At 48.8% G+C, this 23,941-nt stretch overlaps 2 protein-coding genes across 9 annotated transcripts in view; one reads left to right on the top strand and one right to left on the bottom strand.

The window, feature by feature from the left end:
* znf827 (zinc finger protein 827) overlaps positions 1 to 7,582 on the top strand; it is a 32,903-nt gene extending 25,321 nt beyond the window's left edge. For 3 of the 7 annotated variants that reach the window (XM_023799450.2, XM_023799447.2, XM_023799448.2), the window contains 3 exons: positions 2,639 to 2,848; positions 3,332 to 3,509; positions 5,847 to 7,582. In XM_023799450.2, the coding sequence (XP_023655218.2) occupies positions 2,639 to 2,848; positions 3,332 to 3,509; positions 5,847 to 6,666 (1,208 nt within the window). In that variant the 3' untranslated portion in view covers positions 6,667 to 7,582. Of the gene's footprint in view, positions 1 to 2,638; positions 2,849 to 3,331; positions 3,519 to 5,532; positions 5,584 to 5,846 lie in introns of all 7 variants that reach the window. The other 4 variants (XR_002836653.2, XM_023799451.2, XM_023799449.2 and 1 more) reach the window with 4 other exon arrangements.
* An 11,521-nt stretch (positions 7,583 to 19,103) lies between these two features.
* On the bottom strand, positions 19,104 to 23,690 carry mmaa (metabolism of cobalamin associated A). Of its 2 annotated transcripts, none has more exons than XM_023799157.2 (7): positions 23,490 to 23,690; positions 22,778 to 23,197; positions 22,081 to 22,203; positions 21,547 to 21,717; positions 21,340 to 21,425; positions 19,750 to 19,899; positions 19,104 to 19,468 (listed from the first exon to the last, which is right to left on the bottom strand). In XM_023799157.2, exons 2-7 carry the CDS (start codon positions 23,136 to 23,138, stop codon positions 19,181 to 19,183), a joined length of 1,179 nt encoding a protein of 392 aa, XP_023654925.2. In that variant the 5' UTR covers positions 23,139 to 23,197; positions 23,490 to 23,690; the 3' UTR covers positions 19,104 to 19,180. The 2 variants fall into 2 exon arrangements, with proteins under 2 accessions (XP_023654925.2, XP_023654924.2); XM_023799156.2 differs by having other exon boundaries at positions 22,778 to 23,223; positions 23,490 to 23,689.
* Positions 23,691 to 23,941: the final 251 nt, after the last annotated feature.

Raw genomic sequence — 23,941 nt, 5'->3', positions numbered from 1 at the left:
TTTTTGGCAGTTTATCAAAAGCTTTGATGAGTCTATATTTGCCATTGAGAGAAAATGATTTTCTTTTTGTCGTCATTTTCTGTGCACGGAACATCAGCCTCAGGTAGCTACCAGAAGCAGACGGCTTGCCGCAAGGCAAAATAGACCTATCAAAGTAAAGTTAAAAAACAAAAAAGAATTACCACAGTTTTAATTTTTTCCATAGGTCGTCTTGTTTAAAAAGACCCAAAATGAACACTGTAAATGAACTACTTGATTACTCTAAGCAAATTATTTATGCAGTGTTTGTACCGGAATGATTCTGTCCCAAGCTTTTTGATCCATATAATCTGTTGATCACTATTAGCGGATTCAACCATTGGTTATTGGTAGCTTGTGATGTTCATCTTGGTATCTGAATTTGATTGAACAATATCAGTTCAATCGGTACCACTTTATATTTTTATGCTAGCAAAGATGTTTTGAAAAGTAAACTAGAACAGTGAAACTATCGAATCAAATCTAAATAAATCATATCCCAAGGCAGCTGAAAACAGTTCTCAAAAAAAGAGAAAAGCATAAGATGAAAGTCAAGAATTTCGAGATGATTGGACAGAGGCAAATGCATTCACAGCTGTTCCAGCATATGCTTAATAGTCCTGGAGAAAAAAAAATAACGTATGTGCCGATATATTGTATGCTGAAAATATAACGTCTGCTTGATCACAGCTGCAAAACTTGAAGTATGTGTATTACCTGTTCAGCATTTTGTGCCTTTATATCTTTGGATAGCTTCTCGATGTCTGGACTGTACGAAGACACTTTGATTTTCAGGCAAGATTACAAACTTTCATTGTTCCGACGGCTCAAGTTAGCTCAGTTGCTCCCAGTTTTTGTGGCATGTTGAGAGATTATAAAAAGCCTTTCACTGATGTTGAATACGGTAAGGAGTGCTTAATTAATCAAAGTAGTGGAACACCTGTTTACCGATTTCAAAAATAAGAACAATATAATTAAGAGAACTAGAGACATGCCATTTTCGTTCTAAAGTCCATAAAACACTGAAAATAATTTTGCACTTTGTTGGTGTCATGTAAAAATGTAGCTAAACTGTTTAGAATAAATTTCTGTTTACAGTTTCTCAGTTTTTTTTTGAAGTTCTGAAAGTGGCTCCTCTTCTCAGTTGGGTTGCTAACCCCTGGTTTAGATGGTAAGGAGGAATGGAAAAATTAGATACCGCCCAAGCCAAGTAACGGTGCACTTCCATGGGGACTGGGGTGCTGACCTGTAACAGGATGCAGGTGTTATCAGGATCTGAACCAATCAAAAGCTGAGCCCTGATAGCTACACAGTATTGTTGTTGTTGCTAATAAGTAACAAACAAACAACATGCCATAGCACAGTCAGAGAGGAAAGGCTGCATTTACCCATCAGCTGTCACGGAGGCGGACCCTGACCACGAGACAGATGGCTCTTTGGTCTGGGTGGCCTGTCGGTGCCCTTGCTGGCCACTAGGGGCACTGTGCCAGAATCGGAGTGCTGCCGCGGGCAGGGGAGTGACGAACGGTGTTTCTGCCCACCGTCGGTCTATGTTTGTCTCCGACCAACCCCTGCCTGGCGAGGCTCTTTGGGTGCCAAGGAAAAACGTAAATTCAAAAGTTACGTTACGTAACGTGGACGACTTGTTAAGTAGCCAGCTGCGCAAATGGGCGAACGCGTGAAGTGTGCACTGCGTGGGTCTTATAAGCACATAATTAATGTCAGGATGACGGCAGGCACGGGCCCACGCTGGAATGGCCATTCATTGAACATGTGCTCTGCTTGTAGCCCTCGTTAACGCTGGCCTGGTGCGCGCCCTTCTGAATCTCCTACCTGTTATTTGCAAATAGCCAGTTTTGTAGTAGTACACCAATCGGATCCAGCGAGAATCTTCCCAGGTCTATTGAAATGTTTTACATTTTGTAGTGCTTTGTTAAATAAAGCTTCATCCAATGTGTTAATCTGTAAGCTGCCCTCTGATTTGTTAAGGGCTGTTATTGTTTAGCGGCTCTGATTGGCTCGCATCCAATGCAACAGCCATGGCGTTATTGACATCAGCTGGAATTTCCCGAAACCCTTTCATCCCCGCTTGATTTGTTTTGCATTCCCAGTCTGCCGTCTCCGCGTCCAAAGGGCAGTGGTATCCAAGCGGGGTGTAGAAGCTAGCGACTGGACCCGCCGTCAGCCAGCGAATGCTTTGAGCCGCCTCCTCTTGGCTAATTTTCAGGTTCCCGTCGGGCTTCATGGGTCAGCGACGGACAGAGCGGTCCTCCTGTCATCGCTAAGGGCTGCCAGTGGAATTTGCTGTCGCTGACAGCCCCGCGGGAGGGGGGGGGTGGTTTGGTGGCTGTGGTGTTGCAGGGCACGCCATGCCAGTCACGATCGCCCACGCCAATCCCAGCCCCATGCGGGCCTCTCAGAACATAAGTGCTTTTTGGTTTTTAAAAAAGAGCAAAAAGTGGCTGACTAGGCTGACTTTAGGTTAGAAACTGGTGGAGTGCTGGTGCTGATTGGTTGATATTTCTTTTTGTGGCTGGGTTGTGTGTGGGGGGGGGGGGGTGTCAGGGTGAGATCCAGTCTGACCTTTGACCTTTTTGTTGTTTGTTTTCCTGCCCATCAGGCCTGAACCCCAGGAGCCCACTGAGTGAGACCAAGAGCACGTCGTCCTCGCTGTCTGCCCTGAGCGACTCTGTGAACAGCTCGGAGAGCAGCGACACCCCCCATGGCGGAGAGGACCTGAAGGGCGTGTTGGCCCCGCCCTTCTCGGCAGGTAGCCAGTCCAGCACCGGCAGCCTGTCAGGATCTGGGGCCGAAGACAAATCAGAGAAAGGTATGGGGTGGGGCATAGATAATCACCTCCTTTAAGAGCTGTGAAACCGCCCCCCCCCCCCGGCACAGCCCTCTGTCCCCTGTGATTATTATCTCACGATTGTGTGTATAGTTGCCGTGCAGATTTGTAAATGAAGAGAAACGTGAGTTTGCTGGTCTGGCCTAAGAACGCGCTCGTAGCCTTGAGGTCATTAATTCAAAACCGAGGAATTTGTTGCCATAAAATATCCCGATCCCTTTCAGTTACTCTTTCCGTTACTCAGCTAAGCAATGAGCATAAATAAACAGCAGTGGATAAATTTTTCTAAGGCAATTTGTATTTTTAAAAAAAATAACGTATCCTGGCAAATAGCTACATATTTCCAGAAACTGGTCAGGAAAAAATATTCCCCCTTAAAGGTTCCACAGACCTTTGGCTCCAAGACCTTGAACCACCCTTAATGCACTCTGTGCCCCCCCTGCACCCCACACCCCTGCGACGTAGGTTTCGAGTGTGTGTTCTGCAACTTCGTCTGCAAAACGAGGACCATGTACGAGCGGCACCTGCAGATCCACCTGATTGCGCGCATGTTCGAGTGTGACGTCTGCCATAAGTTCATGAAGACTCCGGAACAGCTGTTGGAACATAAGAAGTGTCACACTGTCCCAACCGGAGGGCTCAAGTAAGGAAAGCAAGTATAGCCACGCCCCCCCTCCCTTCCCTGTGTCACGTGACCTGTTCTGCCCCGCCCCTTAGCCCACATCCTGTGCGGTCCTTTGTCTGTCATCCACTGCAGACAGCGACAGACACATGTTGCACTGACGGCTCAGATCGAAAATGAATTTTTCGGTTCGAAAACTTCGCGTTTCTGTTTGTCACTGCTCTGCAAATGATGCCAAAATTTAAACGAGCTCTCAATTAAGAGCTACTGTCATAGAGGGCTTTATAGTGCCAGAGTGTGTCACTGTCTGTCAGCATAAGGATTGTCCCCACCCATTTCTCAGCATGCCATATAAGGAATGTCCCCACCCATTTCTCAGCATGCCATATAAGGAATGTCCCCACCCATTTCTCAGCATGCCATATAAGGAATGTCCCCACCCATTTCTCAGCATGCCATATAAGGAATGTCCCCACCCATTTCTCAGCATGCCATATAAGGAATGTCCCCACCCATTTCTCAGCATGCCATATAAGGAATGTCCCCACCCATTTCTCAGCATGCCATATAAGGAGTGTCCCCGACCCATTTCTCAGCATACCATATAAGGAATGTCCCCACCCATTTCTCAGCATACCATATAAGGAATGTCCCCACCCATTTCTCAGCATACCATATAAGGAATGTCCCACCCATTTCTCAGCAAGCCATTTAAGGAATGTCCCTCCCCAATTCTCACTATGCTGTATGAAGAATGTCTCTGCCCATTTCTCAGCACACCATATAAGGTGTGTCCCCGCCCACATTTTCCCCATTACATCACACTGTTTGCATTGTAATACACTGCGGCCAGTGAAGCCCTTTCTATTTGTCATAGCAGTGGCTGCTATGATCATGTGCCAGCTCTGGTATAGCTAATTAGGACCCCCTCCCCCCCCCCTTTAAACGTACAAGCACCCTGTAGGGAAGCTCATAGGCTTTGCCCAGCTTTCCCAGTAATTCCACTGTCTGCTAACGGCTCGTTAACGCCAGCTCGTTACCCTGTGTGTAGAGATGGTATCTTTGCAATGTGGCTTGGAGGTGAGACAATACGAGGCTTGGATCTCGTATAGCTGACACCATGCAGGGAATCTACCCCCCCCCCCACACACACACACACTCTGACATGACTCCTGCAGCAGCCCAGTGACGGTCCCCGTACCCAGTCCTCCCAGTTAGTCACCAGTCTGAGTCACCCTTCAGGTAGCAGTGAAGGGCAGATCACAGGCTCGGTTGCTCCCGTGTTGTCAGTTTACTGGGCTCTGGTCACTGGGGATGGGGGGGGTCAGTGTGGGGCATGCTGGGAAGCCCAGCGGGTGGCGGGCGGGGCGATGTTTAGAATTTGGTTTGGGTCAGATCCAGTCGTCAGTTCCAGGGCTGGCTGCGGGCCGTCACACGGTCACCCTGCCTCGCAGGGCTCTGGCAGCTGCTTTTCGTTGTGGTACTTCTAAGAAGCGCTTTGGAAACAAACAAAAAAAAAACTCACTGTTAATCTCATAACCGGCAGCAGATGGCGCAACGTTTAAGGAGCCGGAGCTGTGCCTGAAAGACAAAGGCCCTGAATGCAGCATTTAACTCAAAATGCCTTTAAACTTTGGCTCATTTAAAGGGGGAAATGACAGAATCTTAAGAGACCTTAACTGGCATGGAGAGGTGTGTGTGTGTGTGTGTGTGTGTAAAATACAGTGTGTGTATGTAATGCACAAACTGGCATAACCCCAGGCCAAGGAGATGGGAAACAGTGACAGTGGAACAGTTTTTTTTCTTTAATCTGGAAGTCATTAACCCCCCACCCCCCCACCCCAGAGGGTTTTCGGAGACATGGACCAGCCCAAAACAGCCGTATTGGAGGGGAGGTCTGTTCTCATTCCCAATCCCATCTTGGCTGAGGTCCTCACAGAGAGGAGGATGGGGGAGGTGGGTGCGGGGGGTGGACGGTGGGGGGCGGGGGGGGGGGAGGGGCGGAGGCTTTGCCTGCCGTTTCTGAGGTGATTCTGTTCTGCAGGGTTTGTGAAGCGCTTTGGGGTCCAGAGCAGATGAAAGGTGCTATTTAAATGTAAGTGCCACCCGTTTATTTATTTACCTACACGCGGTCCCCCGTCCAGCGCCCTCCGCAGCGGAGGCGACGCCAGTGCGGGGGACGCACTGCCTTTTACCCACAAGCCACGGGTCTCCCCCAACCCCCTCACTCCCCCCTCCCCACGTTAGGGTGTGCGGCCGTGTGTTCGTGTGTGTCCGTGTGCTGCTCGCTCCTATCCTATCCCGGGTCTAACCCCGCCTCCGCCCCTTCCCCGGACCTCTGTCCCCGCCCCCTTGCAGGTGCCCCTTCTGCACGTACTCCACTGGCCGACCAGCCGCCATGGAGTGCCACCTGAAGACGCACTACAAGATGGAGCACAAGTGCCGCATCTGCCAGACAGTCAAGGGCAGCCAGCTGGAGCTGGAGGTGCACGTGCGCGAACACCGGCTCGGCAACCACTACCGGTGTGAGCAGTGCGGCTACCTGTCCAAGACGGCGAACAAGCTCATCGAGCACGTACGCGTGCACACGGGCGAGCGGCCCTTCCTCTGCGACCGCTGCAGCTACAGCTGCAAGCGCAAGGACAACCTCAACTTGCACAAGAAGCTCAAGCACGCGCCGCGCCAGACGTTCCGCTGCACCGAGTGCGCCTTCGCCACCACGCACCCGTTCGTCTTCAGCCGTCACGTCAAGAAGCACCACGGCGTCGACGCCAACCCCGAGGGGGACCTGGTAGGAGACGGGCCCCCCCTCAGCATGGCGGCCTCCCACGCCTTGCAGTCCGTGGCGCTGTCCATCACGGGCAAGCAGCAGTCCGGCGCCCTGTCCCCATGCTACCTCTCAGCCAACGGCTCCTCATCCTCTTCCTCGGCCTCCGCATTTTCTTCACGTTACGAGAAGTACAGGAACTGCGACCTAGCCCACCTCGTCCCCCTCACCACCCTCTTTGCCTCCGGTCAACTCGGGAGACGCGACACGTTCGTCTGCCCCTTGCCACTCTTCTCGAAACAGCGGCCGTCCTCGTCCTGCTCCCCGCGTTCGTCTCCCCTGTCACCAGCGTCTCTCAAGCACTCCTTCCTGGCCTACCTGGGTCTGACGGAGAGAGCCAAGACTGTGTGAGCCGTCCTCCTCTCGCATCCTCACCTTCTCACTCCTTTCCTTCTCTCCCTTCCGGTCCTCTCCCTTCTCTTCCTCTCCGCCAGCCTCCTCTTCCTCTTTCATTCCCTCGGACAGTGGCGCGCAGCTCCACTGCGACTGGATCGTCCCGCTCGCGTTAGCGTACCGACCTGGATAGAAAAGTAGTTGTGGTAGGAAAAGAAGAATTTTATTAACAAAAAAGGCTGTATGTGCTTAATGCATTTATATCGAAGCTGCTTTCATTATCTGTTATATCGGTTTAATTACTTTGCTTGAACATATCATTCGACGACAGAGAAAAGTAAGGGGACTTGCAGATGCTACGTTCTTGTGTGTTGTTGTCTCTTGCAAAGCATTAGGACGCATGCTTGCATACGTGTTCTCATGGTTTCGGTGTCATTATGGGTTTGATATGAAATTATCTGGAGAGTATCTGTCACACTCCGGCGACGATCCCAATGGAAGCCGCCCGTGTCGGGGTCCATTTCCACGGCAACGCTTCGAACCACGCACTTACTAACTCGTCTGATTGTACATAGTTTTTGTAAGCTATTCCCCCAACAGCATTTCTTTCGGTTGTTTTTATAGAACGGTCAAACTGTTACTGTTTAGCTACCTTTAGTTACAAGCCCCTTGGGCGCACAGGTGGTCTGCAGGTGACCTGTCCTCCGGTCTGGTGCCGGCCTGAGTGCGGTGGGCTGGGGAGGTTCCCCGCATAGGGCAGTCTCAGTTCAGCTGGCCTGCAATGTACACCACTGGCATCCTGGGCCCAAGGTGGGCCAGAACCAGAGGTCCAAGCCTCACTGGTTCCTCATTTGGTCACCGGGCTTTGAACTCTGCATTACACACTCACTTTTACAAGATGACCGTTATTGTCAAAGTGACGGCCCAGGGGTTGGTGATGGGGTGGGGGGGGGGGTGGTGATGGGGTGGGGGGGCAATGTCATGGGCCTGTCACGCTGGCCGTGCCGATTTAATGGTGCTTTTTTCAGCTTTTTTGTAATTTTTTTTTTGTGTAATATTTGTTCCAAAATGACTTGAATGAATGTATTGCTTTTTATTGTAAACGTGGAAGTGACGCCGAGGTAGATGTGAAGAGTTCCGTTCAGATTTGAGATAAAAAACGGTAGTATATCAGTGGATTTGTTTTTTTTTTTGTAATCTGTTTTTATTTTTAGCATTTTTGATTTCGCATACATTTCTGATAACTTTCAGTACAAACCTTGAAACAAATCTGAATGGTGCAATGAGATGTCGGTGGGGGTGGGGGGAGGGGGGGTTCGTTTTCATGGCCGTTCATTTTCCTCCTTTCAGTATCATGAATGCACTTCTTGTAGTCATTTGAGTGGGGAAAAAAAGCACTTAGCCTTCGCCGAAAGGGTTTCTGTTCTCTGTAACGAGAAGTTATTTTTGCATAATTATGTAACGTTATGAAATATGCCATATATTTTCGCTATGTTTACTGTCAGTGCTGAATCAAAAAGCTTGCCCGTTTGGTCCCTCCATGTAACTCAATGCAAACCACACGTACGAACGTGTACGACACGCGTACGAACGTGTACAGCACACATATGAACATGCACGGCAGACGTACAGAAACCTCTCGTCGTTAATGCACCGAAACGGAAGTCAAAATCATCCTGCGGCAGAAATGCACAGGCTAAATTTTTAAAAGGCAGTTTTGCACAGGGCTTAAAGTCTTGCACTTTTTAAACATTTACCATTAAGGAAAAATGTGTATATCGAAAAGAATATGGGAGATTAGGTATATCCCACGTCTGCAGATAGACGTCTGGCAGGCAGTCTAAAGGATTTGAATTTCCAGATGGTTGTTAACCAATTACTATAAAGCGCTATCGTCGTTAAGCCAATTTTTTATTGTTTGAAAAGGGATAGTTCCCATTTTTTTACAATGCAAGATGAAGCTGATCGGGTAAAGTGGGGTTAATACGGGATTTGAAGACCAAATAGAAGCCGATAAAATGGGCGTTTTCCTTTAGGATCGAATGAAATTCGGGCCATAAACCGGGGATTGGGGTGGTACGGGACGGGAAAGGGGGTTTGGATTGCTCTATGAACTACATGTTGTGCCGGTGCTGAGGTGTCCGTCGTCACCCAGCCTGTCCGCATTGTCCTTTATCCTCTGGTGCCACTTGGTGGAAGGTCATCGCCTGCGATCACTGAGAATGACATAAACTAATCGAAACGGAGAAGAAAAGGTCTGTCCTCCGGGGGACGTGTTATTTATCTATCTGCCTTTTGAATACTGTATAAGCATATAATGTAAGACTGCAGTTTCGCGCAGTCGTCCGGCGCGATGGGGCGGCGGGGTCTCGCCCGTCGCCTGGTGTTTCTAAGCACTTAAGTCCAGTTAATTTGCCTAAATGTAAGCAGCACAGTGACTTCAAGTTATTGCGTGGCTGCCGTTTAGCACTTCTGCAAAAGCATGGTATTGCAAGCTCCTAGCACTTACGTTTTTCTTTCCTTTTTAAAAACTTTTCTTAAAACTAACATTTGGTTTGTATTTAGTTATATGCCTGCATTCTTAAGCTTTTCTTTTTTTTTTTACTACGCTCACGAGGCTTGCGTATCTTAGTTCTTTACTTGGCACTAAGTGAAAAGGTTTGTGCTGTAAAAAAAATGCTTTTTTATTACTTAATCATTAACGCTGTACAGGGTTGTTTGTGACAACAACAGGTTACTATTAGACCATTTGTACTTTTTTGTTTTCTTTTGTATTTGTTGTTTTTTTTTCTTTGTTGGGAATTATTTTATGTTCCGATTGTCAATTCTCAGTGTAACAGAATTTGAAATTAAAGCTTACATCAAATACGAAATAGTTCTCCTGTCTTCCATACACCGAATGAGTTGCGTTCGTCGTTCCCGTTTAATCGCTTTCCAACATGGAGATTTGTAGGATGGTCCGGACAAGGTGAAAGAAATGGTTAGTACTTTTTACCGACAAACTTCATCGTTATATATTCCAATGAATAGCAGTAATAACGTCGTTGCTGTGATTCTTATTGTTTTTAATGTAAATGCCAGGCGCTGGCGTCGGCCCGGATCTAAATACAGTCTAATATTGAAAGCAGCAGTCCGTTCTCTTCTAAGTCTGCCCCTCGCTAATGAAAACAGATGAAGCAGAGATAACGTGTTTGCAGGCATTAAGCAATCCATTTATCACATTTATCCCGGAGCCTCGAAGGACCTTGGACTGGACTTAACGTCTGACGGACCACAGCACAGGAGAAAATTTCCCCCGGACACCGAGGTGAGTAGCGATTTTCTGATTTATTATTTTTTTAAATCCCATGTTCATGCAAGCAACTGAAGTGGTGTTAGAGGACACAGACTGGGGCATTACAAAGCCAGCTACGTTTCCAGAGTAGTGGTTTTGAATGACAAGACCGGATACCGTGCATCCCACCGGGGACTGTCTTCTTGGACGGAGGCCAGGTTTTATTCTCAATGTTCAGATGGTTTTAATTGTGTGATTTACTCAAGCTGTTAGCGAAGCCGTTATTGCGTCTGAAGTTCAGCAATAAATTGGAATTATTCTCGTCGGACCTCTGTTAATCAGCCGTTGAGGGGTATTAGATGGATAATGTCATAGAAGATGATCCGGCGTTAATTTGCATGACTGACCCAGGGTGGCGGCAGGTAGACGTTTCGGACTGCGCCCCTATTTTCCTGGGGAGGCTTGTGTATGCATGTGCGTCTTGGCTGAGGACATCTTAAGAGCAGATCCTGTCCTCATTCTGCCAAGGAACTGCCAATCTCTCTATACTGTCAAGATTTTGTGCGTGTGATACCTTAAAAAAACATGGTCAGACCTGCCCTTGACTGAACATCGGTGTGTTTTATGGTATACTGATATGTTGGTTTGGGGAGAGTAAGTCTGGAATGTTTCAAAGGCCAGTGCAGAAGCTCAGCTCCAACTTGACAGAACCATCTCCGAGATGAAACTGGAACGTAGAGCTGGTATGGAACTCTTCAGAAACTGGGCTTAGTGATGTTACTCTGCTCTGGCCCTCCTGGAAAATGCCAGCTTTCGACTTGAAATGACTGTTCTGCCAGGCACTGAAGCAGTGAGCTTGGTGTTAGATTCACAGAGTGTAGTCATGCTGTTGTTCATAACAAGTGACCTTTTGTTTGTGGAAACATGGTACATTTTGGTGTTATGTCTGTGGGTGCCCTGCTGCATTCTGGGAAAAATGACACTAACATTGGATTGATTTTTTTTTTTGTTTTTTTTTTCATTCCTGTGAATGTTGGTGACTCCGGGTAAAGTGTAGCCTTACAATTCGCTTTTGGCTGCCCTCTCTTAGGACACGTCCAGGGATGCTGTGTTTTCTGGGCCGTGTCTTCAGACGTGCTTTGATATTAATCATTTGCACAGTATTTAAAGCAGCTTAATTAACTTCAAAGCTCCCCCACCCCCCCCCGGGAGCGTGTCTGCACAGTTGGTTCCCAGGCCGGTGGAAGTGTTGATTAGAGCAGGGGTGTTCCTAAAACGGGTTAGGGGCGTCACACTCGCGGTCGTCTGTCGTGCCTCCGTATGGCTGCAATATAAGGATTTTGTGCTGCTAGTCAAATTGATGAAATGCGGGCGGGGGGGGGCTTCATGAGAGCCGCAGTGAATCCCAGGTCGATGCTGACAGCCAATGTGAAGAAACCCACAATTTAAATTTTTTATTTTTTTGGGGGGGGGGGGTCTCAGTCATTTACAACAGCCTCTCAATCTAGAAAAAACATAAACAGATGCTGATTTGATGGCATTTCTTAGAGGGAGGAAAAAGTGTCAGGGCTCCAATCACTGAGTCTAACTCTCAGGTTCAGGCCACGCCCATATGTCTGGCGTCCTCCCTGATTGGCTGCACCGGATGGATGGCCTTTTGTTCGATGGTAGACCACGGATGCATCCAACAGTCCGGATTCTCAGTTTCTCTTTTGCGGTACAGACAGCGTGCAAGTCTGCGGCGTGTTTATCGCCTGTATGCTGTACCTGACGGAGCACGGATGGTAATCATAGCCACACAGGAAGTTCTGTGAACTACAGAAATGAGGCTGTGGTTAAGGGACGAACCAAAATGTTTTTAGAAAGGGTCTCCATGACCTTTAACAGTGTGAACTGCCTTAAGAGGATGTAAAACAGAGTACTGCGGCGCTTTTGGGGTTTTTTTTTAGGGAAGAAATCTGTGTCATTGAAGTCTTAAAGCACTCAGAGAAATGTGAATAGTCCTAGAAGCACCCTGTGCCCCCCCCAACCGAAACCCTTTTCCTTTGGTCCCCACTGTCTTCACTGCTGTGACCTCTGACATCACCTTATGAGAGTTTACCACGATCGATAGTGCGTCAACTGTTTTTTTCTTCTTTTCATTGTTGTTTGTAAGTTCAGCTTGTCGTGAGCTTATTACACGTAGTTCAAGTCATAGGGGAGCCATTTGCAGATTTGTGGGCGAGGCCGTGCTTGTTTGCCAGAAGTGTGATTCCACAGCGACCTCCCGTGACCCAGCCAGAAAGAGAAGCTGCCCCCCCCACCGCAAGTTCGACATAACATGCCAACTCCACCTCGACCTCCTGCCCCGTCAGTGTGGCTCCTTTTCCTTAACCTTTCCCTCACTAAATATGCATGTAAAGGAAAATCCAGGAGGTTCGAGGTGCATCTGAAATTGTGAAAGGTTCTATATAGAAATGAATTGTTCTGTCGTTCTTTAGAGGCTTATAGTCCTAATTAAACATGATGCTAATTGGTTTAAATGAAATATTCACAATCATTGGCCACTTTATAGGTAAACCTGGCTATTAACAGGTAGGACTCCCCTTTGCCTCCAGAACTGATTTAACGGTTGACAAGATGTTGTGTTCGCGTCTGCCTATCTGCTGATATTTTCACACTTGTGGCCTTCCTGTTAGCTTTAATGAGTCTGGCTGTTCCCCTCTGACCTCCCTCATTAATGCACTGTTTTTGGCAACAGAAATGCCATCGACTGGTGTCACCCCCCCATCGCACCATCCTCTGTAAACTCTAGACCCTACAGTGCATGTAAATCCCTGGAGGGCTGTTATTTCTAAGATGCTAGAACCACCGCGCGCCGTACATCCCAGCACCATCAAAGTCGCTTAGATCGGACGGTTCAGCTGTCCTGATGATTGACTGCACTGTAAGGGAACCTCTTTGCCCCGCGCACTCTGTGGAGCAGCCTGCTGTTTACGTTCCCCAGCAGGTGACTGTTGAGTGTATCCTTTACGCTGCATTTCTACGTTTTTTTTCTTTTTTTCGGAAAGGCCTTGCATGGTTACGCGATGATTTTGGGGTGCCTGGGGTTTTATTAAAACCTGGGTTCTTACTGCAGCTTCAGCGGAAATGGAGGTTCCAAAGTGCGGGAACATAATTAGCCAAGAACCTCTGCGGGCAGATTGGTGTGTAGCTTCTGTCCTAGTGAGAGCGGGGCCTGCTTGCAATGGCCGCCTCAGAGCCTAGAAGGACTCCCTGCTTCTGGATAACGTCTGCGATGGTTTGCGTGTCACTCGAGGGACTTTGTCTTACATAAAGCAATCGGAATATTCTGGCACTGTTACACTGCGTGTCGTGGTCGGGAATGATTCATTGTTCAAACTCCCCATTGTCAAACAAATTATCTGAAACCGCACAGAAAACAGTGGATATTCAAAGTCTCTCGTCGTCAAGCTAGAAAGGTTACCATGGCACCGAATGGTGTCGAACCAATCACGGGATGCTGGGTCTCTATGGGTCTGAGTTTATCAGTTAAAGAAACAAAAGAGGAAAATATAAATTTGTGATAATAAAGAGCCAATTGGATGTATTTCATACACAAAAAAATGTTCATTGAAAAGACTATAATTTGATTAATTTTCTTAAATTAGACACGTGCTAGTCTCTGTTTTATCGCCAAAAGTCCAAACAATTTTCATTGTTGTTTGAAGAGTTGGCCTGATCTGATACATAATGCCTGCAAACTTAAATACGCATTTGTTTCTGATTGTATTTGATTGTACTGAGCCTGTTTGTCGTTTGGCACTGAGAAGGTAGTGCGATTGTTGTTAATTCTGTAATGGTGTCCGGGGCGTAAAAATGACACTTTGGTTGCTTGAAGAATGTACTGGCAATGAAGGATTCCTAGGATTCGCAGAGTCCGATTCCCCGGTTTCCAGCTGCGTTTCTAAGTACATATCGGCAAACTGTATTTGCCACCACCTCATTTCCAGTGCTGGCATTTCACTCTGCAGCTACCAGGAATACATCTTGTTTGCATGCCCTGCCTATTCCAGCCTGAACCTGCTCATGAACCTTTCCAATTGTATTCATTAATCTTTGTTTTCCCCCCCCCCCCCCCCTGATTCCTCTTTGATGAAAGAACCAAGAAATCAAAGTGGACGGCACAGTGAAAATTGCAGAGAGGAAAGGTCTCTTAAAAGTACTAAATCACGAATTGCAAAAAAAAAGCTACCAAGAAAGACAAAGAGCGATATTACGACGACGTCTGTAAAGTCACTGAATGAGAAATAAGCATGGAAAACGAGGGCTGCTTTTCAGAGGAAACGAGTTTCCAAGATCAAAGGCAAATGATGACTGATGGACTGGAGACCGTACAGAAGACCTCGATAGCAAAGACACACCAACAATCAGCATTTATTCGGTGAGTCAGATGTATAGAAAAAACACAAGTAATTGAAGCAAAGGAGCGGATTCTTGATCAAATCCAGTCTGAACTTTCACTGGAGTCCCAAAATGACCAGATTGAGTCGGATTTTGGACATATTATGCGAAGACCAAATGTGTTGGAGGAAGACGATAATGTGAACAAGGAAGATGACGACCAGCAACAGTGATGGACACTGAGAAGCCTGAGAACGCAGATGGAAGGCAGGGTCTGCATTCCGGAAGCTGTCTGTGTTTTCCGGAAGTCAATATCGACTTCACGGCACCGAGTAACAGTCATAATATGATATGGGCTTTTTTTTCTGCATATGATTTCAAACTGATATTTCACAATTATGGGTTGGCTTCCCATCCTGGGTTGTTCCCTACCTTGTGCCCGTACCTTCTGGGATAGGTTCTGGACCCCCCACGTCCCTGAATTGGACAAGCGGGTACATGGATGGATGGATGGATGGATTTTACATATACATTCTATCATGCCTGACACTTGATGACCTTTCTGGCTAGACCACTGAGTAGCCTTTGTTGGTACCACAATTTGTTCAATTATTGACCATAGTTTTCCCAATATTCCGTTGGCTGGAGATCTTGACTTGATTTGTCAGGCGGATGTTTGAACTGTAGATATTTATACACCGTGAATTAATTTCATTTTCTCACTCTCCTGACTGAACGCTGCATGTGTCAGGAAAGGTACCGCTGTCCCTCTGTGTTAAAACGTCTGGATCGCTGCTTCGGCTACAGATCCTAAATCCTCATTTACCGCCGGCCCCCGGGAGCTCCAAGACACCCGGCGTGCTTGTCTAACGCGGAGGTGCAGAAGCGAGATGATGGCGTCCGTTCCTGGTCACCGCACCTCTCGTGATATCATGGCGGCAGGTGAGTTATGTGAGCACGTTTCAGGCAGTTCCACCGACGCGGCTTTTCAGACTTCAAGGGACGAAAATAGAGAGGTCATTCTGTGGAGCAAATTATTCCAACGTGCCGATCCTCAGATGGCTCGCAATAATATTTTTCAACGCTATAGCTGAGAGCTGAATGGGAGCGAAATTAATTCCCATGCAGAATCAGGCTGAAATATTCATGTCCCCAATGCAGTGTGTGCATATGGAATTATTAATCATGGTGCCAATGAGCTGTGGGTTTTTTTTTTTTTTTTTTTTTTTTTTTCCTGTGGTGATTTTTTTTTTCCCTTCCCTCTAAGTCACCCCTAAAATTATTGTTTCCTATGGCGTTCTCACTGAATCTGCAGTTCATGTGTTGTAGCTGACCCAAAAACGCACCTTGGATTAATAGAGGTGATTGTGAATGCGGACTCCTTTGGCTGTGAGTAGGACGTGCGCGTTGAAATCTTATGGCTAAAATTGGATGAGTAATTTCCTTGATTTTTCCAAATGCTGAGGTTGGCTGACTTGGGCGTCAGGGGCGTATAGAGGGGGCAGGTCACTGGCCCAAGCGGAAAGCTGATTGGCCCCAGGTGTGTCCCCTCCCCTGTCAGTCACCGATTCGAAACATATCATTGGCTAGCGCTAAGGTTGGTCCATAAATATGGAAACCACCAGCCGGCGTAGACTTCTTGCTCTCACACTGGCGGTTTTTCGAATCTCCTTTGCAAATCTGTCGCTGGAAGTTGCTCGTTTAGTGTCTGAATCCCCCGTGAAATGTTGCGGGGATGGGACAAAAGGTTTCCGGAGGCCTGGGAAGCGAAGAATCACCCCGCGCATTTGTTCATCGAAGCTGCTCGGTTTTGACACGTCGGGCAGGCAGGAGCTCGTCTAGTTCCTGGGCCGGAGTGTTTCTGCGGCGCGTTCCAGCCTCGGCCCCCAGCCACTCGGAGAACACTCACAAGTACAGACGGGGCGAGCCGCCAGCCTGCCCGCCTGCCCGCCTGTCCGCCTTCTCAGATCCGGCCTCCTGACTGTCAGAGTATCTGGACCCCTGCCTCTCTGCCTCCGTCGCTTTGGCGGCCGTTCCTTTTGTCTCGATTTTTCCGAGGTGTTGCTTCACTTCGCAGGGCGTCTCGTCCTCGGTGACGGCTGCGTGATATCTGGCGCTTTATGACTGCACGGTCGCTGTCAGCGGACCCCCCCCTGGGGGCTATTTCAGTTGTCTGTGGCCCCCTTACTCCTCTCTGCGATGGTGTAGTTGTCAACCGAGCATGGGGCAATTGCGGGAGACGATAGATAAAGTTGTTGACCGGGCTGGGGGGGGGGGGGTTAAAATTTTATTAAACAAGGATAGTTGAGGTTGCTGCCTGGGTAAATCCACACAAGTCCGGGCATTAAAGAGCTGCCTGGCTGTGGGTGTCTCTGCCCCCCCCCCCGATTGCGATTCGAGGGGGAGAGTCCGGGGCGGAATAACATGCCGGAACGTTGCAGTCGCTGATGCCTGTTCCCAGGGCCTTTGGTGTGCCACACTCCACTCTTCCTGGCCTGTAGGGGGCGCATGTTCTAAGCCGCCTGAGATGCTTAAACCCAGGAGGACGATGGCAGTTTTTCTCCCTCACGGAGCAGATCACGAGTTCTAACGGTCCCTGTCGTTTTTTTATGTAAATAGACCCACATCTTTAGGAGTTTCTGTGATTGTTTTTTTTTTTTTTTTTTTTAACAGCTGTTTTTGTGTTGGCTTATATGCACTTCTCTGTATACACCTCTGTGTGCATGAGAGAGAGAGAGAGACGACGAGAAAGAGAGAGGGTATCAAAAGATCACTAGCTCTCTGAGCTCTCCCCCAACCCCCCCCCCCCCACTTCATTCTCTCTCCCTCTCTCTCTCTCTCTCTCTCTCTCACTGGTTGCTGCCCCGGGGGGGGAACACCTGTCCCAGCCTGCATGTGCCAGCAGTGGCGCTGCCAGGACAGCGGGTCCCGTGTGGCACCGGGGGCCAGACCCCATCTGCTGGGCCCACCCAGCTGCTCCCAGGCAGCCTGCAGAGAGGGAGTCGAGGCAGGGAGCGTATCGCCCCCCCCCCCTCCCGAAATGCAGGCCCGGTGTGACGACAGGGTCTGTGCTGCACCCCACTGGCCTTACAAGGCTGCCATTGTGTTGACAGTGAGATAGAAACGGGAAGGGGGGGGGCAAAGAATACCAGCTAGGACCAGAACCAAACCATCGTCGTCTGGGGGGGTCATCCAAGAATAAAGCTAAGCATCGTGGTCCTGTTCCAGTTAATATTCTTGTTAGCACTCATTGAGTGGCTGTGTGCGGGCAATACCACATCCCCCCCCCCCCCACACACACACCTTTACTCCACCCCCAGGTCTCAGGTGGGCGTGTCTTGTTACCAGAGCTCCGCCCGTGGAGAAGCAAGCTCTCGAGGTGCTGCTGACGCACGCGTTAAGATGGCTACCTGAAAAGGTCTCGTTCGCACGTACAGAAAACCGGGCAAGCTGCCAATCCTCCTGTGTACGTGTGAAGTCCCGTCCCCCCCCCCCTCCCCATACACACACCCACCCCCGCGCCACATGCTTCCTAGGCTGCCACCCGCCAGACGGGCAGTCATTAACGTGACGCACTGCACTGTCAGCCTCCCACCTCTGGGTGGCAGTGTGCTTTTCTGTCTGTGCCAAACGCACCCGAAGCCCAGGTGCCAACTGAACTCCCCCCAGCCACAGGCAGAAACACCTCGTTCAACCATTCCCTGACATGAGCATTCACACAGATCCTTTAGCGGCGGTCAGTCCGTGGCAATAAAACCCTATTATTCAGCTCCGTGGACGCTGGCAAATTGCGCACGACAAACTCGGCCTGCTGGCAGAGCGTGAACTTCCCGGCGTGTCCACTAGAGGGCAGGGTGGTTCCCATGAGCATATCCTTTGCATGAATGCAATTTTAGATGTTTGCTTTTGGCAGGAAAGTTCAGCTAGAATGGCGGCTCTAATAAAGGGACGCGATGGAGGGTGCTGGCAGCTGGTGACCACAATGACAGATTACGTACCAAAAGACATGAAAATACATAGGCAAAGCCTGGCCTTCCTATTTAGCCTATCGAAATTGGCAGGGGAGCCTCAAAGGAGGGGATGGGGGAGCTGGGAAGATTCCTAAAAATTTGGAGCATAATTGGATTGGGTTGCTCTGGGATGTGGGCCCAGTATGAGATCCCCAGCAATGCCTCTGACAATTAGTCGTAACGAACACCAAACATGTTGTTTAAAGATGCTGAACTTTTGCTTCTGAAACATCCTAGTAACACTCTCCCTGATTCGCTGCCCCCGTTTCGGTCTCTGCTAGTGTGAGATCTCCACGTGCGCTGGATGCATCCTGTGCAGAGAACACACACCCACACAGCACCTAGCGCCCCCCCCCCCCCCAAGCTGAAGAGCAGGACAAAGGTAAGCGGGCCGCAGGAAGGTGAACTTTTCCCATTTTATTTATGTTGGCAGATGAGTGGCTCTCAGTAGCCCCTTCCCTCCTAAACAGTGTTGCTTGCGCCTGAGGACGCCGATAATGTAGTGAAATGGCACTTCGTCTCCATCAGGAGGCCAGAATTGCTGCACTATGCTAATCTGCATGGTCAGTAATGTGTGGCGGCTCCTCTTGTCAACCTGAAACCCAGCGTGACCCCCCCCCCCCCCCCTTTTTTTGTTGATGCCTGAGGGGTGATTGTGCGTTATGACTTAAAAGCAGCCGATGTGGACCGCTGAGGCATGTCAGCACGGAGCGAGTGTGGGTTCAGAGGGCGAGTGACCATTGTATGCCATATGGCTGAAAGATGCGGGAAGGAATTCTGGGACGCAATATGTTTGATGGATTTATTAAATTAGGAAGCGGAGACGCGAGACGTGCAAGGGGCTGGACACAGAGGCTGGGCCGCCTCACTGGGACGAGGTGAAGGCTTTGAGCAGCAAGTCTGCGGCCAGCCCCGGGGTGAGGTCTCCGGCAGAGACGCTGCGCTGCAGCTGGGGTAGGGCGGCCCGGACCGCTGGGTGCTCCTGGAAAAGGTGCAGGGCGCTGTCCCGTATCAGGCTCCACATCCACACGGTCTGCTGCTGCCGGCGGCGTGCCTGAAGCTGAGAGCTGGCCAGCCCCCCCTCCCGGAACGCCCGCATGGCCTCCCAGAGCCGCGACACGCCGTCGCCCGTCCTGGACGAGAGCCGCATCACCTGGGAAAGGGGCGAGAGGGGGAAGTGTCTCCGCCATCTTGCTTTCCGTGAAACTAGGAGGTCGTCATGATGTGGTTCTAGAGCAGGGGTCTCCAACTCCGGTCCTGGAGAGCTACTATCCAGTCGGTTTTCTATCCTACTTTTGCTTCTGGCCCTGGTATTTACCTGAGAACAGGTGTGGCTCATCAGAAGCCAGGTAGGATTGAAAACCGACTGGATAGTAGCTCTCATAGTTGGTGACCCCTGTTCTAGAGCGACTGGGGGGGGTGAGGTGGACGCACCTTGGGGTTCCATACGCTGGAGCGTTTCCTGAGCAGTTTCAGCGCGCTGGTGTACTCCGCCTGCACCCGCCGCGCCGGTACCAGCAGCTCCCCGTCCGCCTTGGTCACCACCACTGCATCCGCCATCTCGATGATGCCTCGCTTGATTCCCTGAAGAATCATTCAAAGATATTAAATACTACGTCACTTCATAGCCACGCAACAGTAACTGTTAACTGTCTAGAATAACAGATTGGGGGGTGGGGGGGGTGTGTGTGTTCTGCAAAGCAGGATTCTTGCCGAATTTTAAGCCAGTCTGTACCAGATTGACTTTCATCATCGTTCACTTACATTTAGCTCTCTAGCATGTTAACATTCGGGCAATTTGACCAAATGAAACGACATGTAAAAAATTGAAAATATCCATCCAACCATGTTTTATGCGTGGCTGCAAGGCAGGAAACAAACCAGGAGGGGGAGCACTCTGGTTACTCGAACCCTGGTGTGAGGTGACAGGGCTATCCTCTGCACCACAGTACCGCCCCTCATTTAATTCATATAAATTAAAAGTAGGGCATATAAAATGCCATGATTTTTTTTTAACTTCAAGTAGTACGTATACACTAAGAACTTTTTAAAAATAATTCCTTTCGTCGTTCTTAACTCTGTGGAGCTTAAGTTTGTGACAGAAGTTAAGAACGACGAAATGAATTATTTTTTAAAAAGTTCTTATAGCATTGGTGCTGCCTGAGATTTTAACATAACGGCATTTTTTTATGGCCTATGTTTCATTTAAATGAACCGAAGGTGGGGGGCGCGGTTGGTTAGCACTGTTGCCTCACACCTCTGGGACCAGGGTTCGAGTCTCCACCGTGGTGTGGAGTTGGTCTGTGTCGTCGGGGGGGGGGAGTTGCCTCTGGGGACTCTGGTTTCCCCCCCACAGTCCAAAAACACATTGAGGCTGATTACTAAATTTCCCATATGTGTGAGTGAATGGTGTGTGAGTTTGCCCTGTGATGGGTTGGTGCCCCATCCTGGGTTATTCCCTGCCTTGCGCCCATAGGCTCCAGACCCCCCACCCCTCAATAGGACAATAAAGGGATGGATGAACCAAACATTAAGAAATACAGGACAAAGCAGCACAGAAACAGTGGCTGACTAGACTTTGGTATCCAAGCTGCTTCAGCAAACCCTAAACATGCTTGAAAAATCATTAAAATAAGTCCTGAAATGTTTTCTTACAAAATTAAGGGGTGAGAACTAGCATTTTCATTTTTAAGGACCACCCTACTATCTAATCACAAACAGCAGGAAAAATCAAATGGTCACCACTTCCCGGATGTGCAAAAATGTATACCATGCATACACACAGTAACCCCCCAAGCTGGTCAAGGCAAAAAAATAAATAAATATCATGCACTTGTAAATCACAGCAAGCAAGTCAAATTCAAAGTGATGACCCCCCCCCCTTCAGTGTTTGACAGGCTTTTTAAAGTGATGTGCGATGGTGAACACGGACACACCCACCCAGCAGATCGACAAAACAATGACGACTCATTTCATAACATTTTGATCGCACCCATCAATTCCTATCAATTTCTCACAACTTGCCTGTAGCTCATCGCCCCCTGCTGGTGGAATCAGCAACACAAACATGTCCACCATGTCGGCAACCGCGAACTCCGATTGGCCGACACCTGGAGGGCGACATTCCCATCAGATTTGCCATGAAAATATTCTGCTGGATTTTGACACAACGCCAAGAATATTTCTCAGCACAAGGCAATTTTAAATGAGGGGAAGAAATAAAAAGCTTACCAACAGTTTCAACCAAAACGATGTCATAACCTGCCCCCTCACACAGCACTATGGCTTCATTGGTGGTCCTGGTCACCCCGCCCAGGGTGCCTGACGAGGGGGATGGGCGAATGAAAGCATTCATATCTCGTGACAGCTCAGTCATGCGTGTTTTGTCACCCATAAGTGACCCTAGTGTCAAGAAAAAAAATACAGAACATTTCACTCATTTGTATATGTACCAAAAGAAGGTACATCGCAATGTGCTTTTCATATATTCCATCTTTCTGGAAGCTTGGGGTCCCAGTGCCCCTGGACCATTTTTGGGGGGTTAAGAGCCTTACTTAAGTACCCAATGGAGATGTGGCTAGGCTTCTGATCACGGGATTCAAACCAACAATCTTACAATCATGGGATTCAAACCAACAACCTTCCAATCACAGAGTTGGAGGCTTGGAGCCGTGGGGCGGCATACATGCCGGTCAGGTGGAAACAGGCAAATATGGTACCTCTCTCAAAGAAAAGCTGCTGGAGGACCAGACCGGCTAACCTCACCGCCAGATGTGCAGGACGACGGATCCACCGCCAGCACGGACACCCTGTGGCCTCTCCCCGTCAGCATCTTCCCGAAAACCTCGATGAAGGAGGACTTACCAGCACCGGGAGGGCCAGAAAGCCCTGTTGTGACAGAGGAGATGTTTTCAGCCATTTGCAGAAGCATGAAATGGTAGGAAATAATATGCTTTCTGCTTTTAAATGAATTTAGTTCTAACAGAGCGCCATAAAAAAACATTAAACTGTAAGAATCCTGCATTCTGTCCTAGAGCACAATTACATAGCAGAGAGTTTGGTATTTGTAGTAGGGACACAATTCAATAAAAATGTCTGTATATTGTGAGGGGTGAATGAATGCTAATTATATACCCCCCCCCCATCCTACTGCCTTGCTAGAGCAAATCAATAAGGGGGATTAAGAGAAATTATTTCTGCAGGGAGTGCCTAATCTCTGGGGCCCAAAACAACCTCAAAAGTGCTTGAGATCTATAACCCGAAATATCCTTTATGAGTCTGCATATCAACAGGTGTATGATCGACGGGTCACCCTGAGATGTCTTCGCCGACCAGGGGGGGCTTGATAGATTTAGCCGACCAGGGGCTGAAGTAAATTTTGAGGGTGGTTCAGACCTCATTTTACTACTTGCCTACATGCCGGCACTAGGGATAAGAAGTTAATACCCAAAGCCCCACCGACCCACTCTGAAAGCCAGCGGTTTGCCGCCCTTCAGCTCTTCCTGCTGTTTCCTGTAGGCCAGGACTCGCTGCAGCAGCATCTGGGCCAGCACCTTCTTGCGGGGGTGCTGTGTCTCCACCAGGGTGATGGACTCTGCCAGACAGGCCCGCTGCCCTTGCAGCAGTCCCTGGTACAGCCTATCAAGGCCCCTTCTCTCCCTTTCTGTCAGATCCTCCATCTGCTGTCTCAGAGTTGCCTCCACACAGTAAGCCCTTCTCGGCAGCGCAATCCAGGCCGCTGACCAGGGGGAGTAATCGCGGCCACAGTTCACAGCTGCGGTGAGGTAACTCCTCCATGTCCAAGCAAGGTTTAAAGTCCGCATGGGTGCCGACACGGCGAATTACAGACACTGCGGAGGTCGCTGGTCCCGTTACTCCGCACCTGTGTTTCAGGGAAGGCCGACAGACCTGAAGCACAAGCGATTCGTTTATCAGTCAACAGGTCGCCGTACTTTGATATAAAGAAGCTCCCTTCGAGTGTCAGTCTTACGAGGTGTAGATCTTATAACGAATAACGACTTGATTTTGCACAGAATGTTGTCGTTAGTATTGTTAAAAGCATCGCCTGAATCGTTACATTATACTCCTTGCCGTATAAACTTCACATAATATGCATGTAAAACGAACAGATGACACACGGTGTTTGCGCAGACACAACTGCGATGAATCCTTACCGCAGTTCCTAATGGGACAGCACGGGGAAAGGCTTCACCGGCCACCAGGCGTTTATAAACTTCATACTGGAGAAGGTTTTCAAATCAGAGTGCTGGAAGGTGTTTCACTGCAGCGGTGCAAGGTTGAAATCCCGGTCACCAGCGGCGCACGCCGACGTCTCCACCTCACTTCCGGCTTCCTGTGACGTCACCGCGAGATCAGCTGATCGCGTGAGACTGGTGCAATTGCTTTTCCAACTTGTCGGTGTAATATTACTTATCAGTTACGTTTCCAACTTAGGAAATAAATAGGTGTTGTGCCCTAGATGTATTTCATGCCATCGCGCGAAAAGCAAATGTATGTATAAACACAGTAGAATATGTTACGTACTTACAGTCGGGTTTCGTTATTTCGCGTTCATTTTGCTAATGAGTGGTTGTTGAATACAAGGTTTGAAAAGTTACACAATACG

The sequence above is a fragment of the Paramormyrops kingsleyae genome, chromosome 25 (assembly GCF_048594095.1).
Source record: "Paramormyrops kingsleyae isolate MSU_618 chromosome 25, PKINGS_0.4, whole genome shotgun sequence".
Classification (NCBI taxonomy): domain Eukaryota; kingdom Metazoa; phylum Chordata; class Actinopteri; order Osteoglossiformes; family Mormyridae; genus Paramormyrops; species Paramormyrops kingsleyae.
This window is presented reverse-complemented; position numbering and strand designations above follow the sequence as displayed.